Source organism: Varroa destructor, unplaced genomic scaffold, assembly GCF_002443255.2.
Source record: "Varroa destructor unplaced genomic scaffold, Vdes_3.0 BEIS01000001.1, whole genome shotgun sequence".
Lineage (NCBI taxonomy): Eukaryota > Metazoa > Arthropoda > Arachnida > Mesostigmata > Varroidae > Varroa > Varroa destructor.
The window spans coordinates 59,374,639-59,394,056 of NW_019211454.1; the positions used below are offsets into that span (position 1 = coordinate 59,374,639).

Here is a 19,418-nt window from a genome sequence, read left to right on the forward strand (position 1 = left end):
ACACGTCTTTAGAATACTAGGCATTTCTTAGAAATCTCTGCAAAATGGTTGATGCCTTCAATTCAGTTGGAACGGCTATATGTTACTGTTCACGCTTGATATTGTCCCGAATCTTTAAAGCAGTTGATTGATTGCCAAAAAACAAGTGATAGTAGGCAACTGCACCGCAATACATCCGCTGTGCATCTGCCTAGAGACCAGCCTGAATCCGAAGGCTTCTATGAGCCTAAAGATTTTTCCCATTCACTTGACGCAAATGCCACACGTATATGGCGTTACTAATGGTTAATTCCGGGCATTTTCATCGCTATCGTAACATCGCTTGTTGCCAAACTGAATCGAACTTGCGGCGATACTGGTGCGTCGTCACGATACGTCATTGGAATTGACGACAGAGCGGGATAGATGTAATGGTCGGCTAAACTCCAAGGCCGAGGTCCGTGATGAGGCGTTTGTGTTTGAAAGAAACCGCGTTTCTACGAAAGCTACTATTTCTTAATTCAACAACCGTGAAACAAATCTCTTTTGTACTAGCAACACATACATGTCATACATAGTGACATACATGTCGCGACATGACGTTGTAGCAGTTATGTATATATACATTGCAAAGTATATCTGATCCTATCCACATTGCTTAGGCGCAAATTGGCCCCTACGGAACTAAACCAAAGAAAGGCGAGACACGAGCCACCAAATCGGTGTCCGTTCTTCCTCATGTCCTTATAGCGATAAGCCATGTGGATAGCTCTAAGCGCCTGACTGCTTTTAGATTGAGCTGTCTATATAAAAAGGTCTGACTTGTTACGTTTGGCGATTGCCGATGATTGCTTTTTACTAAAATTAATATCTAATAATAAAATATGAGTGTGTATCTAGCGGAGGTACCGCTTGGACAATCTGTCAAATCAAATCAGAGTCAGGATACATGACGGCTTCCCATAATATTCAAGTGTTTTTCTGTTAACACGGTTCTTTGACTAGAACGGATTGAGCAATCATACTTGCCTTGGTTTTTTTTTCACTCTGCTAAAAGATATTGTGTACGTGCATAAGCAGTTAAAACGTGGTCATTAAGTTTACTCCGGAGCTTGAGAGAAGTAATGAAAACGCACAATCAGATAGATAGCTCCACCAGCCACTATCAACCATCGAGAGGCACGGTTTTATAAATTGCAGAACTCTTAGTAAAAGTGTTTTCATTGCCAATAATCGCTACAAACTTAAATGATAATGATGCATAACTTGAGCTAAAGTTTCGTATTTCCTACTTCTGCCTTTCAAAGTTAAATGAAATCGAAGGGTGGTAAATGTGTCACAACCTCACACACATTCAATGTCGTGAAGATAACGGTGTCTTTATATACCCATTAGATAGTCCTCGCTAGCATTACATCTGTGCCTGGGGACGGCTCACGGTCGTAGGTAAATAAGGTTATGCGAGTTGTTATTCAATTAAATTACACAACGATAAGTTACCCCCGAATGCGACCCGATTAAAGATGACTATATTGGTCTGGTATAAATAATGCTAGAGCTATTATGTGTTCCGACTTATCTGTAGATTTACAGATACAGAGGTAGATATAAACTCATTTATATAGAACCCTAAAAATAGCATTCAAGTAGCCAAAACATGAGAACATACTATGAGAAGCTTATGGTTTCGTGCTCTTTCTATTACTTGATCGGGAAAACTCGTCTTCTACGTCGTCTCATCAAGGACGTCATGCTTTTGATTTTTTCCCATCTGCATCGGTATTGTGTCGCAATCCCTCAAGTGAACGAGCTTTTAAGTTACTTGCAGTGTGTTTATTTTGCTGAAAAACTTCAGATTCTACCGCTGTAGTCACTATAGTTGAGGTGTTTCCGATCAAACAAAGCATTCGGCCATGATTAAATACTTTCAAGCAGTTTTGCGATGTTTAATTTTATGCCTAAACCCTGTCTGCGCTTTAATTTCTTCGACGAGACCGCGGACGGACAGTTGTCAGGAGATGCCGCAGCTGATAGAAATTCGTGGTGACAATTACCGGCGCACGTACAGACACGCGCGTATAGTCTCGGAGACACAATTTACTACTGCTATCGAGGTCTTCCTTTCTAGAAGTTGACACTGGCACGTTTTGTCCATCTCTCGATCGAGCATCCCACCAATTTATATCTATAACAAATTGTCATAGGGGAGATTCCATTGTACTAGAATGGGATGTTTCAGAATGTATAGATACAACACTGTGTGCTTAATAAGGCGGGTACGTACGGGTACGCTTGTTCCGTACTAAACCTGACCTAGTGACTGTGACAGGGCGCCGTCACTACAAGAATTTACTCAGCTGCCACTGCCAGTGGCTGAGTTTTTTTCTTCCATGGTACACACATTAATATATACATACATAAACGCCAAGAACAACCTACTGTGAATGGTGATCACACCTAACGGCAGAAAGAAACAGCTGATTGCAATACACAAACGTTGTAGCCGTCCAATCTACAGCCTAATAACCCATTTGGACTAACCTGTCTCTATAGGCGCTTTCGACAAACGAGCGTTAATCACAAATCAACGATAGAAGGGTTCATGACACATCATAAATAATTCATTCACAAATAGACTAGCGCTGTTGTTCAATATGCGCCATTCCTTAAAACGATCGTCGTATTGAACTTCTACATGAGATATACCGTGGCGTACCTTCACAGTCAGTGAATGCTGTCAAATGAAAAACAGAGTTGCAAAAAACGAGTATTTCGTATATCATGCATTTGGCCTGACTACGAATCCTTCGTTTCGAATTCCTTTCGTTCGCGAACGTTTCGCGAGCAAGAATAGGTTCTAACCAGTGCCGTCCGGCCGTTCGCAGAAGAGACATCATCGACTGCTCGAAGACAATTTATACAGGCATTTAACACACTGATTGCATAAGGCAAAAGCAGTAAGCTGTTACCAAATACTTTGGTCGACCTTGAAACATCGACGTGTAGTCCGTAAGTAAGGTAAAATCGCTCAATGCCGACTTGACAGTTCTATATAATAGTATGAAGAACAACCTTAAGCTATACATATCAGCTGCCTGTCCTAATTAAGGGTAACAAATAGGACGACTGAGGAGATCACTTGCATACAACGAACGCATGTGGCTAGAAGTAGTACGGTATAACTAAACAAACCCTATGCTGACCTTAGGAGGCTTACGCTTCAAATGCACGTATATAGTATTGATGGCAAATTGTGATACATGCAAAAGAAAAACTGATAACGCCTGGCGTAAATTAGATTCAATCGTACTTATCCCTGAATCTGCAGCCTATCTTCGAGGTAGACTATCTCGTATGATACATAATAAACAAGTGTAATTCAGGCGCCTACGAAGTCTATCAAACTGAATACAATGTTGCTGGGACGCTAGGAACCAACCACAAAGCCTCCTCTAATCAGGAGAAAAAATCGCTTTGTTGGATGCTTTTCCTCTCAACGGACAAAACTATTCCTATCACAGTGCCACCCCACTGATGAGTGCGCAAACGATTTACATAGAGAACGATACCCGCAGTTACCACCAGCGTCAACGATATCGGCATCAGTCGACCCTATGGACTATAGAGATGTTGTCCTAGCGTCGTGCTTCGCTTTAACTCTGTCCCCCTGGAATCGACGATAGTCGCCGGTATTGACGCTTTGGCTGGCAGCTCGTCCAGAAATGTTAGCAAAAAGGGCAACAATGGGCAGATCGGACTAGCTCCGCTAGAATCAAATCAGATTTGACTTTATCAAAAAATGCTATTCTCTCTGTCTGCTGTCGAAAGAACACGCTACGTGGTCGGTCAATACGAAAGAATCTCAGATACATGTCTCGCGTTCCGTGTTCAGTCCATTGTTTGATAGTTAAGTGCTAGCGCCTACTGCGATAGTATTATTTTCACGTCACGCAGACAAGCTCGTGAATATAGGGGTTGGGGTGTATGATATTTTGAAAGGATTCGCAAGACGACGAAAAGCGTAGACATAAAAGGCATCTTTTTTTCCTAGAACGTCGACGAAAAACGGAATAAACACAATCATTTTCGTTGTCAATCATTGGTTTGTTACAGTTAATATGACGTTCTGAGTGCAGCAAGCCGACACGCAATTGGAGATAACCAGCTATAAAATCAGCTTTTGTATCAGTATATCCGGAAGTAAAAACGTACTCTAATGTATATAAAAATAGAACAAAATGATTTTATATATCTACAGTTAGAAGTGTTTATCTGGGTGGCAATATACGATAACACACATGTGTTATTATGTATAGATTAATTTGAAAAAGATATTTCAAGTTTATTGTTTAGAACTAGACATAGACTTTGGTAAAATATTTCAGTCTATAACCTATAAGTTGCACCATTCCATATAGACAAAGCAGTCGTTTTCCTGCTTCACAATCTATTACGTTTTTGCGTTTGATTTACGTCACTTCCGATGACAGTTGATACAAGCGATTAAGCCTAAATCTTAGAACAAAAGAAAATCTGAAACTGGCGGAATAATGATAAAATATTAGAATAAAGCGTCAAATTATACCTGCTGACCCAATTATAGCTATTTTAAATGTTTACATAATGTTTTAGCGCCAAGCGTTGCAATGTTATTGTCCCTAAACAATTGAAACAAACTCGTCCTACTTAGATTTGTTGCTAACTGCCCTATTTTATTTTAACAATGAGCTTTGGGGAGCCGAATTATCTAGGAAATCCTACTCACCAACAAGTTTCTGACAGTCCTGGCGGATGAGCGCTTGCTCTTGAAGATTGTACATTTCATCCCATGAAGACTCATGCTTTCGGCTATTTTCGAGGCCCAGGCTAACCTGAAAGCGATATATACAGCTTAGTTTTCTGTTATTATTCAACAGGTCCCTGATTGACAAAGCTGATCGGTTCGTCGTATATTTAAATACTCATAATCAATAAAATTCTTGTTTACCGTAGCCCGCAAACACGTTCCTAGGCAAATATCCAAGTAATCAGCTCAAATCAGAACATGTTTAAATATAAAAAAGCGCAACGTTTATACTAATTTATGTCCTAAGAATAGCTACCAAAAACTTGCATTACATCTTTTCAAGCACAAGTATCTAAACGCTCCACCTAAGCAACCATATTGCAATTCAACTACGCGTTTTGTGATGTCTTTTTGCCGCAAAACTGTTACCCTGCCATTACCATTGACTGGTTCATTATCGACAAAATATATCTGGCGCGACTTGCGCCTATTTCATATTATTATAATAAGTGCAAGTCACACCAAGTCATTGTCGTCACTGAACGGTTTTGATAGTACTCAATTCCGCCTAATTACCGATACATTTTCATGACAAAATACCCATACATCCCAATAAAATTCATTACTAGCGTCTGCTACCTAACCTAAAAGCGCGATGAGACAATCAAGATCGGAATAAATTATAAAATAAGTATGAGTAAGCAAATTAACACATGGACAATAATCAACATTTTCGGAGACAGACATTTCATGTACACGACAGTACCGTACGTTCATGTACAGTACAGTAACACGACAAAACACCGAATATTTCTAATTTGTGCGAATTTACTTCATCGCTTATTAGCTAGCCTTTCTATAGACCCCAGAAGGGCAATCCCAGTCGGAAAAATTTGTCCGACCTTTTTTTCGACTATATATTTGCAATGAATTCATAGTAAAACTAGTACTTTTTAAATTATTGGTTATTCAAACAACATGAGATTGGGATGCCACCGCTGCCAAACGTAATCATATTTACTGCAGAGAGGTCACAAGCTCTCATGAATAGCAGAGACGAAAAAGAAGGCGTATCTGCTTCAGCAAAATCTAATGAAATGAAATTATTATTATTACACCATGTTGAGCGTTGTTCTATCAGTAAAACTGCTGCGACAAGGAAAATAAATACGCCTACAGCTCCACTGGCAAAAACGTTACTTGCAGCGTACCGCAATAAACAAGTACTCGGTGCCAGTATCAGACAACCCTGCAAAGCAATAATTATTGCTTCGTTGACACCGGCGAGTGCCTGTCGTCAGCAGCCAGAAATGCTGAATACTCCCAGCTGTAACGGCTATAGCAACAGCGGTAGTAAAAGACTCAATGTCAATGATGTTTTGGCTGCAATTGGTTCGCCAGCTTTACTGCCCAGTGACTGCTGCGCTCATTCTGGTCGTGCCCACATCACAGATAAGAAAAACAGGAGTCGACAGACGCCGATGCTGTTCGACACGCACAATCTTGTTTCGTAGGAAGGCTCAGCTTTTGTTTCACGCGTTTGCATAGCACTCCTTTCAACGGAATCCTATTAGCTGGAGTAACTTGTCGCCCTGTATGGTGTTTGTTTTCTGCAATATCCCATACATACGAATACATACAACATATAACTTTTCACAAATGATGGCTTCAGCTATATGACGCTCGTCCAACGCTGGCATAGAGTTTTACTAGCACAAAGTACCAAGTGCCGTATATGCGTGATTTCGTCGCTGTCCGTTATCGCCAGCCGCGGCCTACTGCACTAATGTTATCACTACTGCCAGTCAGGAGTGGCATTTTCTTCCCACTTTCAGCGACGACTCATGTAAGGCCTTTCTTCAAGGTTTTCTTTTGGGTCCGCAATGCAGTTATCTCCGATAGAGCGTTGTGTAGTAGGTTTTTAGGCCGATCGGTGGACATTGACAAGCGGAGGCAGTCGCAATCGCTACCGCTTTAACATAGTCCGGCTACCGTCATTACCACTGGTGCTGCATATTAACGCTAGCGTCACAGGCAGCAACAGTCGGTTCGTTCCATCCGTCCACGCGGCCGGCCACCAAGCCTTATTACATACCCGTGCACGTGCCGACGCAAGCGACGAGCAGTATAACCGATTGCGAACGTCAACGGCAACAGCAACAGCAACAGCAGCAACAATGGCACGCTGCTAAAACGACATATCGTGCAAACGGTATCTATGTTATCCGTATTAATATTTTGTACATTTATTTTGATGCGATATGTTTCTGAAGCGCTTTTTTCTAGCATTAGCATTTTTAAATGTACATATCAGCTTAGGACAGTATATTCGCCCCTTCTTGCCCACTATTTTGTTCACATTATTCGGTATATAGTATTTTTAACACTCGAGAATGCGTAGCGAAAGTTACATACAAAAGCCCAAGTGTAATGGAATCTTTCTGGGAAGGAATGGCCGACAAGGGATACTGTATACATACGCGAAAACAGCAAGATGGAACTATTAGGCCATTTTTAAGACAACGAATTAGCTCTGAAGTTTATTTATTGGATAAGGATTAAAAATAGTTGCCCTCTAATGAGCAAATACGCAACAAAGAAAAATCAGAACCCGCCTGTACTCTATAGTTAAATATTTTATTATTAAATTAGTAGTATTAAATTCAATCGTTCGAAAATTCACTCGCAACATAAACTATATTTTCTTTCTTCAAAGCGTAAAAACTTCTTCAACAGTAAACAAACAATCATTAAGTTGGTAGAACTTAATCTTTGTTAGTGTCTTTTTATCACATAAACAATCTGTCATGTGAAACGGCATGAAAATGTTGATATATCAAGTCAATATTCGGTCTCGACAAATGTGCTACTATATTAGGGCCTTATTAGATCATATCATTGTAATTGTCACGCTAGTTTGTCTGCTTCGAAGACCATGTGTAGATATTACAGCATAATATGTAGTTACTGTGCAACAGACAACAAGAAGGGATACCATTTTGCATGGATAAAAGGTCTTCAAGTGAGGAAACCGAAGCATGCTAAAGACTGTTCTTATTGACTATGAATTGAGCGTCAGTTTGGAAGAATTATTTACGCACAGCTAAATGAAGATAAGATTGGGGATGGGTACGACCCGTGTTTTCGCTCAGGGTACCCACTAAAATAACAATCCGTTCCTTTGCTACATCGTTAATTAAACCCAACGTTTATTTATAATAAATGAATCGTATCAAACTCGTGAGATAAATGCCAAAGCTTCCCAAAAACATTAGCCTTACACGGACATCCAGCAGTAACCTCTAATGGGCTCATATGAGGATCGGATGGCGCCGGAAAAGTGGAATTTCATTCGAGCAGTTACCGTTTATAATTTTCATTTGGAGAGCATCGACTGACTAAATTCTCGCAATAGAAAAAAAGTCTCGCAGTAGACGCACAATGGTTTCCTATAAATATTTGGAGTTTCAAACGGGTCTTGCTAATAACTTTCTTACAGTAAAGAGCTGCACACTGTGATATCTGGGCTAGAAAACGATTAGCTTTTGTATATATTTAAAGCGTCTGCACGCCGCAGAATGGTGTGGGCATCGTAGCGGGATACCTCGTCGGACCATCAATTTGAAGTAAATATGTTAGACGGATAAACACCAGCGCCGCTAGTCTAATAAAAAACATGTACTAATGTTTGCGTTGGCCGAGACAATCATCTAAATGATCTAAACAGGTTTCTTTTCTACTTACAAAAGATGTTGGCAAGGGTATTTTATAAATGATTCATAAAAACACAGCTGAACGGGGGCGTTTCGCCTAATGTATGACAAACAAATAATAACTGCTTATTAAATGGTGAGCAAGGCTGCTTTAAATTTAGACGTCGGGGATCTACTGTTATCCCGTTACCCACGTTATCCCAAACGAAAAAAATCCGACATGCAGTTAATGATCATTCTAATCATTCGTACAATGTATGCCTCAAAAATCGAGTAAACAAAGATTCATTTCTACTCACTTATAACATCTGCCATCATTACAAAGAACTCACATACATTCAACGTTTGTTTGCCATTAGAAATAAGCCAGGTAATATTAACAGCGAATTTTTGTATAGTCACTTCTGGCCAATGCTAGCGACCATCCGCACCCCAGCTAACAAACTATATTCGTCCATGGAAACGAGCGCACAAATGGCGTACACAGGAGAACGCCCAGTTCGAAATACCTATTTATCTTGCTTAGATGGAGACTGATTGTTCTATCTGCACCAGCGCAGTCCAGCAATTGTGTGCCGAAAAACCAGGAAAACCAGGAAAACGGATTACAAGAAAGAAGCACCGAGGTAAACAAACAGATTCTGACAGACGCATCGGGCTTTTTCGTAGTGCCCGTGAATGATGTCTCACTGCATTACTGTTACCGACAAACCGTTATTGCTCCAAATTATTTCTCACTATTACAAAAGGTTCAATCCTATCAAGTAGAACTACAACATTTTGCGAGACACTCGTCCGTACGTTCGCTGCCGTCCTTTAGCCAGGTTAGAGAGAAATACGACCGTCGTGTAAATATTGCTAATCATAATACACAAACTATTGGCGTAAAATGTTTACGACCTTTTCTACTCTTCTTGTAAAATAAAAACAAGTCTATGCTACATAAATTACGAGGTAGTGCCTAATTATTGCGGACTGGTACCCTTATCTACAGACCAGTCCGTCTAGTCGTCGATGCAATAGAGATTTATGTGGACAGCATCTAAAGTATTGGCCCATTAGTCCCTACAGGTGCACGTACATTCACTATGATAGTTACATATTCATACGTAACGTATTCCACAAACAGCTAAACATATCTCACCGGACAAACAGAGTTGAAATTAATTTCTGAGCTCACCTTCCAGACTTGTGTGCGCAAATGGTCGGGCAACGTTCGGAGTTTGCAGATCTGTCGGATTCGCCGCTGATCCAAGTACGCCTCATCTTCAAGAGCACTCTCGAGCTCGAGGACCCTGCAGAAGATCAAATTGTTATCCGAGATGACTGAATAAGTGTTGGGGTCGAGGTAAACATCCTTACGAAAGCGCATCCTTGACTTAGATGTGGTCGATTTTGTTCCCAGTTCACTGCCACAGAAACTCTTTCATAACATAGAAGAACGTAGAGCCCAACCACTGCTGAATGCTAAAACCACAATCTTGTTTGGATTTGTCTTCAGTGGAATTAATCAATTGTCTTTTTGTTTTTGTTTCTGGTTTTGTTGAAGTTAACTAAGCTGTCAATAGCTAACGCTTCGTCGACACTTCGTTTGTTCACACGCGCACAGAATCGAGGGGACCACTGAGCCGTCCAAGGATGTCTTTGCAAACCAGCAAAGTAACCCTAAGACGTTGAGTCAAATGACTCTTTTTTTTTCGCTCTCTACTCTTCCACAGTCTTTCCCTCGTTATTTGATAGATTTCGACATAGAGTAGTGAGAATCATACAAACAGTTTTCATTCTCCCCTTCTTGCAAGCTCCCTGCCAACTCCTTTCAGGAGTCGTATCTGTATCGCCGCGCACTGCCCCTCATCAGCGCTCGTCGCTAGTAACATGACATGAATAGACCTACTAGTGCAAGTAGCCGGCGTCGATAACAACTACAATGAGCTCTCTGTCTCTGCGCCGCGACGAATCGTTCGCTGCTAACACTTGTCGCCGCGGTGGCAGCAGATGAGTAAATTAGCCAGGCACCTAACAAAATTTCCGCTTGCGTTGCCGTCAGATGGCGCTGCCGTGTCTGAGCCGCCGTACGCGAACTGACAAGGGCACGCGCGTAAAATGTGAGGGCAGCGAAAGGGATCCATAGGTAAAGGAACAGCAAGCAAGTGAGAGAGCGAAAGACGACCCTAACGATCGTTAATTATCGCAGCTTGTGAGATTGAAACGAACGCAAAAGAGGTGAATTATTGGAAACGGTTTGGTAGAAGATAAATAATTGAAGCAAAAGCCTTTTCCTTTGTGATGCGTAAAAAGCCAGAAGGCAAAGAAGAGCGTAAAGACAAAAATTACACATTGTCCTGAAAAGTAATATAGAAAATTTCAGATGTCGGCATGCAACACCAAAAGACCATTCGTGAGTATTCCAACACTTCCAGGTAAACCGCCGTGTCATGATCTGTTTTTATACTGGTGATGAGTTCTTCAGGTTTAAGATAAAAGAATTTACTAATCAATTAATTTACTCGTCCGTACTTGCGACTTTTCTAGAATTTTGCGCTTACTGAGAATGTTGTCGATACGAGCTTTTCATATACATCGTCTGCGGATTCAAGCATCGCGGAACAGAATGGCCACATTGAACGACAGCGTACTTGGGACAAAGTCTGCGTTACGGCGGCCGTGCAAGTTGGCGCAATGCTTCCATCGCCGCGCTAATCGAAATATGAAAAGGCAATTCTTTCACCCACCGTGCTAGGGGCGGCATTAGTTTTTACGGGGGGCGGGAGGGGGATAGTAACACTGAGTTCTTACAAAAGGCAGTAATTACAAAGTGCATAGGCCGTTCGGGGTATATGGGTATTCGAAAGCCCATGCAACCGTTTGGCGTTCTAAGAAGCTACACAATCCGCTGTAGAAATATTATCAAAAGGGTTGACAATGTGACACAACCTGCCACAGTGATACTATGTAATATTGTACATGCACGTTAAGAACCTTCATGTTGAGACTGTCCTCAAGTGCGCGATTACAGCATCAAAATTGGGTGTATCTATTCGCCTAGCAGGTTCAGCCGATATTGTATGATATCGTGTATCAGGTATTGTGTCATGTATCGTTACAAAAAAAAGCCCATTTCACTTTATTTCCGTTTAGTAATTAAAAAGATATTTCCTAGAGGAAAGATGCGTCCAGTGTTGAATACCGAAGGAGTAACTTGATTACCCTTAGCTTGATGCAAATTTCGTAATTTCTTTGCCAAGCAATTACAGGTCTCGACTGGCCACTGACTGTATCACATTGCGACTGCGAGGATAAGCTCGTTCCTAGAGTAGTTTTAGCATATACCTATTAGTTTCGCAGGAACGAGCCAATTTCGGCAAAAATAGGTTTATTTCTACTTCTACCAATAGGAATGTGTTATTAAAACGAAGTTATTTTTCATGCCAGGACTGCATGACCTTTTGAATGCGTTTCAGAAGCTACCCAACTTCTAAAATTCTATTTTTTGTTAAAGCCTTCACATAATGTTTTTAACAACTGTTGAGCAACTTCTTTTAGAAGCTATCAGGTGGCGTCACTTTTCGAATACTATGGATTACCATATGGCGATAGGCATTTGAGCTTTCAATAAACACGCCTTTTGCCGAATCACTATTTTGGCGAAACGTTTTTTCAACGGAAAAAATATGATGCCTTATCTTATCAAACTCAGGAGCATAAAATTATGAGATGATGTAGTAAGCACCATTCCGACTGAAACGTTTTAACTGATAAAAAGATTACTGATAAAAAAAAAGTGCGAGTATAATATAGCGCTATCTGGAAAAATAAGCGGTAACCTATCCACATGGTTAAGACAATCGTCGACCACGTCGGGAACGCGTCCCCGGCATTAAGTGTTTGAGTCTAGATTAAAAAATCTTGTATCTCGCTTAATAACTTTCAATACTAAATTATAAAGCAATACTTATACTGCCTTAAAATGTTAATACTAATAATAATAATACAAGATCACCGTGATATAACCGTTAGATTCTAAGAAAATAGCTAGATTCAGTTGCCCAAAATGAAATAATACAGATACGAGATTACATTTGTTTCTTCTCACAGAACCAGTATATATAACTATTAACTTACTTCATATTTGGTTTACAAAAAATTGGCATTTTATAATAATTATGCCTATAGTACAACAAAACCAAGGAACACCACAGTATAACTTTAGCTAAAGACAATGTCAACTCTCTTATTAATTTTCTATAATGTTTATCGCAAAAATTAAAATGACATTTTTTTATTAGTACTCCATTTTTATTTTCTTATTGCAAAATAAGGGAAGCCATGAAAATGAAGATGTGTGGGGATGTATTTATATCTGATGTAAACGGTAGTAGCCTTTCAAACGAATGGACCGATGCAATGACAAACGGTATTCGTTTAAAGAAAACATTTCTTGGCTAACGTGACGGCTAACGATAGCTAGAAGTTTTAGATAATAGGTCAACAAGTTGACGCAGTATACCGTAACACCTCAGATGATCACGACATTCTCGCCGCAAATATACGGAGAGAAGATAACGCCACTACGATTCCGACTAGTCTTACCTTTGCTATTGCGTATCGATAATAACGCACGCAGATACACGAAGATATCTGCTCATTAACGTACTATTCTGAACCATCCTTTGTGATAAAAGTCAACAACACCGAAGCAATTGAAAACTATAAAGCAAGTAAGAAACTATGAAAAAAATAATTATTAAATTATTACCTAAAAAATTAGAACCTTTTATCTAGATGAGGATATACTAAGCAAGGCAACATGTCCGGGAAAAATGAATCGTTTGCTAGAAATCACACAGTAGGCAGGATTCGTATGGTTGCTTGTGCATGACATATTTAGAACCTCTATTATTAGACCAATTATTCATAGTCACCGATATAAATCCTACTGAGGAAATGAAAGTTTGCGAAGGAGGGAAGAAAACTAACTGCGCAGTTATACGTTAACGGAAACTCTTTCAATCTATATAAGTACGAGACGATATGGGTATAAATTACGTATGACCTAAAAAAGCTTCGCTATTTTTATACTTTATTTTAGGGCCTGTTTACAACACTGCAACATAAAGTGTAATAATAGCGATTCGTTTGACTTCCACCAACGAGAAACAATATACATTGGCCAAAGTTGAGCTCCTGTACGCAGAGGAATAAGGAAAATATAAGAAACAATGGCCGGTTTGGTCAGCTAGGACTTGGCATTAAAAAAGACATTTACAATGGTTGTTTCGAAATTGATAACGTGTCGTATCTCTTGCAGTGTTGACGCAAATGATGTTATTACGGCCGCTCAAAGCCTACTAGAGCACCACACGAAACCATATCTGTGTTTACGACCCGCTACATCAACGATTCCGAAAATCTAGCTGACAAATTAATAAAAGATAATAGCGATTATTTTAACGAGTTGTGAGCGCCACGAGTGCTCACGAAGGCAAAGGCTGTCATTTCTATGGCTGTAGGTATAATCAATTTCTGTTACACATAACATGTAAAAGCAACAACTTTAGGACAAATTACCTTGCCTAGATTAGGACAAATCTCAATACTGATCATGGTGCAAAAACTGAAACAGTACAACAGCATGGTTTTATGATAGGCCTAATCGTAAAATAGTATTAGCTCTGCATAAAATGGCCCTTATATTTAACTGAAAACTGCCGCGAGAAAAGTACGCGAAGCTCGTTTAAAATATTAAACAACGATGAACTCCCATTGTGGCTTTAGAATGACTTTTATCGAACAATGTATCGTAAAAGATAGCATAACTTACATTTATCATTCGGATACTTATCTCTCAAAGAGATGAACCTACCCGCTATTGCCAGTAACTAAGAATCAACGGTTATCTAGGTGGGTTATCGCTCCTAGCCACAGCAGGCCTAACTTCTGTCTTCGAAAGCACCAATGCTCATATAATTGTTATTGGGGTACAAATATGTATAATATAAAAAAAAGCTAATCAGATACATATAAATAGGTGCCGATGAAATAAAAGTCGTTTCTGGGTTCGGGAGTACAAGCTTACATGAAGTGTGATTAGGATTAGGTCCCATTGGAAATGATAATATTTGTATAATAACGACCATATGATTTTCAGTCGTACCTAGACAAGCTGCAACAAGATAGTACAGTTTACAGGAAAATTGTGCTCAACTGCAAGTCGTATTTTTGGCGTGGGGCAGGGTGAACAAACAAGGTTACTGCCTGTGCGGGACCAAAGGGGGCTATTCACAAAAAGGTTCACATCCCGACAGAACGCTGTCTGATCTGGCACGTAGGCTGGAGGCATTATTAGAGCTTTTACGGTAGAACTGTGAACTTCGTTTGTTACCAAGAAACGATCTCAAGCTTGCACCCCAAATCGCTGAAGAAGGTTCGTAAGACATGTGGTTACCGCTCCTAGACTAATGACATTACCAATCACGTTATTAAGGGATCATGTCTGTGACCGTTAGGTAGGTTGAATGGCCCCCCGGTTACGTGACACAGCTCCGGCCGACTTCTTTTTATGGGGTTACCTAAAAAGCAAAGCGCACTACGACAATTCACGAACGGTGAACCAACATAAGGAAAATATCCGTCCCGCCATTTCGGAGATGGGGCCAAATACATGCGAAAACGTGGCCAAAAAGCTGGGTGAAACGAATGACTGGCATGAAGAAAGCCAAAAGAGCCCGGCTTATTGCTGTCGCAACTAAAATTTTAAATGTGTAAACTTTGAAAAAGAAAGACCTATGTATTTACGTGCAGATATTTTTTTGTTGACATTATTTAGAAGTTGCGTCCTACCAGGTATAAGGTGAAACGAGTAAAACTCCATTAGGCAATAAATAACTGCTTCTTACCAATTAATTATGATACCATAAAACATACACCCACTACAAGTAGTACGGTGGATATAAATCATATGGGGACAGTCTTCGTCGGTAGCTGGCGTAGGTATCGAGTCTTTTTTATACCATGATTGCAAACACAATCCGCCGATATTCTTTTTATCCTATTTTCAAAAAGTTTTGGGTAATTTATTTACAAACGGTCGGGTCCAACAAAACGCTTATGTAGAAACGACTTTTTCCGCATAGGGCATTTTTATTTGTACTTAGTGCAATATCTAAATGACGCATAGAATTACGAAATCAGCTTGATCGGTTTGGCGGATACGTTTTCAAACGTCTTTAGCTCTTCACCACGAAATGATCATTTGACCTACATACAAGAATCATTATCCATTATCGATTATTATAAACACCTTGGCTACTCTCAACGTTGTTTCGACAAGAACAACCCTTTGCATTGTAGAGGCAGTACTACTTCATTATCTATGCGGCCTCTTGCGTACACAAGCATTTATTAAGATTTAGCTGCTCTGGCCTATTGCTGTCCTTTTTTTTTAGTCAAAAACGCAACGCACGAGATACTTTAATTAACAGACGCGCTGTGATAGAAATGCTAAGTGCTGATTGCCTTTCAAGGTAATCCTAGATCCTAGAACTTATCGTATTTGTTTAGGCGCAGTATTGGGTGGCTGCTTGGAACTTAGTCCACTCTATCTCATTTAGCTCCGTCCAAGTGGGCCGTCTAGCTGACCGGGCAACGAACCCAACCCTGCCTATAAAGTACGAACGCCTGTGTGAATCAAATCTAGAAACACCGTAAGCGAAAGAACTAATGATTTTATTCGGATAATTAATCCAATGATTTCCTATGCAATGCGGTCGGAATCTTGTATGTATCGGAATGTATGGCGTATACATTAGCATCGTAACCGCTCAGTTCCTAGCGTAATGTAAGCCATTACTGCAACGAAGGTTTCGCATGAACTTCTCTTCGAATTATACCACTCTATTGTTGTTTATACTTTTACCGTTGCTAAAACAGTTCAGTTGTCATTGACGAGTGAGTAAACGCCTTAAAAATTGCCTAGTACGAAACGTGAATCGTACCACAGGTTCGTGGGAGCAGATACGAGCCAAAGATTAGTATACTTTAAATTATATTTATTTCGTCTAATTACTATTGATATGTCTAAAAACTTAGCTCGCAAGCTATCTGTTCAAAATCACAGATGAGGAAAGCGTTTTTGGGATGAATAAGTCATATTTCTTAAACTATCTCGCATCTCTTTTAGGCTGGAAAGATCAACGACGTGAGGCTCCATTCACCATACCGCATTACAAAGCATGCACACGATACTCTACTTTGTCGCAGACCACGATAACATCACAGTGGAATTGGCCTTCTTTACTAACGACACTTTCAGGCCGGGCCGTGTCGTATTTGGGCTGGTGGATGACGTTCAAATCATTGGCCCTAAGCAGCTTCGGAAGGGTCCTTTTCAATTCGTAAACTTCAACAGTTGGTTGAAAATTCGTTGGCGATATCTTCAGCGAATACGAACGAGTAACTTGGTGGCAAACATCACTGGCTACAGCCATACTTTAACGTGTGAATAGTATACCAAGTCTATTTGTCAAACCTTACGACTACAAGTTGAAAAATAGTCCTAGTCTGTTATTAATATAGTTTATACCTTTCCACCATAAAATTTTTGGAGAAATATTGGCCACTTGTTGTAGTCGAATGGCGATGCTTCGAATGCTTCTATGTGCATAATTTTTATTACATAAAATTAAAAGTGTCTTTAATTAAAAAATAAAGTTTAATTAAAAAAAAGTGTCTTTCAGTTAAGACACTTGAAACTGCCATTTGCAGAACATTTAAGTTTACGCGTACGTCGATTTCTCAGCTGTGTGAAAAAAACGTAACAATTTATTTGTGCTTTTGTGCATTAATAGACATTTGCTGACCCCATCGCCGGTTCCTAAGTGTGAGAAGGCACTAATGAAAGCAGAAAACTTGGATACTGCTTTGCCTACAAGCGATAACTTCTGCTTTATCGTAGGTAGTTTGGCGTCAGAGGCGTCTCTTTCTATAGTACGGTGTCATTATGTTCCCTCTGTAATCGTTTCTGAGTCCAACGGCTGCCGTCCAGCGACGCTACTGCGTCCTTTGCACCACCGCAGCACGTTCCGTACATGCACCCCTAGCTACCCACGTACACCAACTCTACCTGCATCCATGCGGTTAGCAAGCAGCACTAGCGATTGCCACGAGTTTATTTCTATATAATAATGAACTTCTAACATTTAGTTCAGGAAAAAGATGCTTATGGGCGACATCAATATCAACTGTCCTTATCCGCATCCAGCAATAAGGGAACAGTGGAAATATCACAGCTACAAGAACAACTAGTGGTTATAGTTGCTCATTATATCGGCAAATCACATAAGATGCTCCGTCGCGCGTCTTTTCAAAAACCTAGTAAATGCTGTAAAAGTACAAGGTGTACGGGCTCGTTGGCATCAAATGACTTCTTTCTTATCGAGTAAATCCGTCCGCGAGACGGCGTCTGGCCCCGTACGCATGCGTACGCACGCGTTACATTCACGAAGCCCTTTCATTCCCGTAATGGTAGTCTTGCTTCATTTGTTTGCCTTCCTGTAATGCGACTAGCTTGGTAACAGCCGTATCGTAAGAGAAAGAACCATAGGGAGAAAGCAAATGCAACTGCGGGTCATTGTACCAGGGAAAAGCTTATCGCATAGACGGCTAAATGCATGTCCACGCTTAAATAGAACGGTGACAGCAACGGAGTCAGCTTACATTTATATGATATATTAGTGTACTGCGAGAGGTCTTAGTCTAGCATCATCATCGCCGGGTCCTCGCGGGTTCACGATAAGATTAAGACATGGAAGCGGCTGTTAACTAAAGTTATGAAAACAATGCAAATGCACGGGCAAAGTATATTCGATCTAATATTTCAACTTCCATTTCAGTAAATAGTTCCGTGCAAACTAAAGCATCTGTCAGATATCTGTCTGCGTTCGCAACACTGTAAACCTTCATAGGCGCGTACCTGCAATCAGTTCAGTGATGTACTACTCTAATGATCCATAAAATGTGCAGTCCATAAAAGCATGTTTTGCTATAAATTCCGTCTGCAAACGTAACACACGTTTTTACCGTAACTCGACTTTTCGAGTTACGAAGACGACTTATGTCTTACATAGCAATATATATATATATATATATATATATATATATATATATATATATATATATATATATATTGTAAAGGTATTGTACATTCATTTAAGCTTAGAGTATTCGCACATCATAATATAGTGCAAATACGACCACAGGAATTATTAGGAACGACAGTGGAGAACATGGAACACGTGTTAGGGGGACGGGTAATCGGGTCTGCACCTTTTCATGGTATATCCATATACCCAACCATCAAGAATTGTGCGATATAAGTTAGCTTGCTAGTCAAGTGTGATCCATTATTGCCTACGAGCTACACGACCCGTTAGCATAATCGACATTTTGATAACTGCGCTAAGTAGATGTGATCGACAAATATGTCTTTTGGGTCTATATATATAAGCGTCTAAATTGTTCGTTGTTTTGCGTCTACTTGTGTTTAATTAATCCTATGTAAGTAGCAAGGTTCGTTTCATCATCTGGACGGCTGGAATCTCCCTCGATGTTTACAAGTTGTCCCCCGCAAGCTTATGATTAGGGTAGCAGACAACGTCTGCACGGCGGACAATTTTCTCTCTGACACGGACATCATACAACACGCATCTTTCTTTAGAATAGCAAGATAAATTAATTATTTCCGAGGCCTGCGGGACTCACATAAACTGAACAGAGAAATGGCCAGCTTTATTTGATGTCTGGTTCGCGTGGCTTGCTGATTGTGGGCTGCTGACCTAATTTTGTAACACTATAATGTTTCGGTTTCAGAAAACCCGTACTACCATTTACAGCTTGCCCCAGCAGCGACTGAGACGATAGTGTTTGACACGGATCTGTTTATT

General features: G+C 40.2%; 1 protein-coding gene and 1 long non-coding RNA gene across 11 annotated transcripts in view; one reads left to right on the forward strand and one right to left on the reverse strand.

Moving 5' to 3' along the window:
* The window catches only part of TBC1D23 (TBC1 domain family member 23), a 49,646-nt gene that overhangs the window by 15,113 nt on the left and 15,115 nt on the right, over positions 1-19,418 (reverse strand). For 2 of the 9 annotated variants that reach the window (XM_022803160.2, XM_086977970.1), the window contains exons 2-3: positions 9,659-9,773; positions 4,745-4,850 (exon numbers count right to left, since the gene is read on the reverse strand). In XM_022803160.2, coding sequence (XP_022658895.1) covers positions 4,745-4,850; positions 9,659-9,773 — 221 coding nt within the window. Of the gene's footprint in view, positions 1-4,744; positions 4,851-6,405; positions 6,603-9,622; positions 10,179-19,418 lie in introns of those variants that run through there. The other 7 variants (XM_086977968.1, XM_086977967.1, XM_086977969.1 and 4 more) reach the window with 6 other exon arrangements.
* Positions 10,578-17,227, forward strand: LOC147758879 (uncharacterized). Of its 2 annotated transcripts, none has more exons than XR_015319491.1 (3): positions 10,578-14,379; positions 14,627-14,902; positions 16,658-17,227. It is a non-coding gene; the product is annotated as an uncharacterized LOC147758879 (long non-coding RNA). The 2 variants fall into 2 exon arrangements; XR_015319490.1 differs by having other exon boundaries at positions 10,578-10,876; positions 11,011-14,379; positions 14,627-17,227.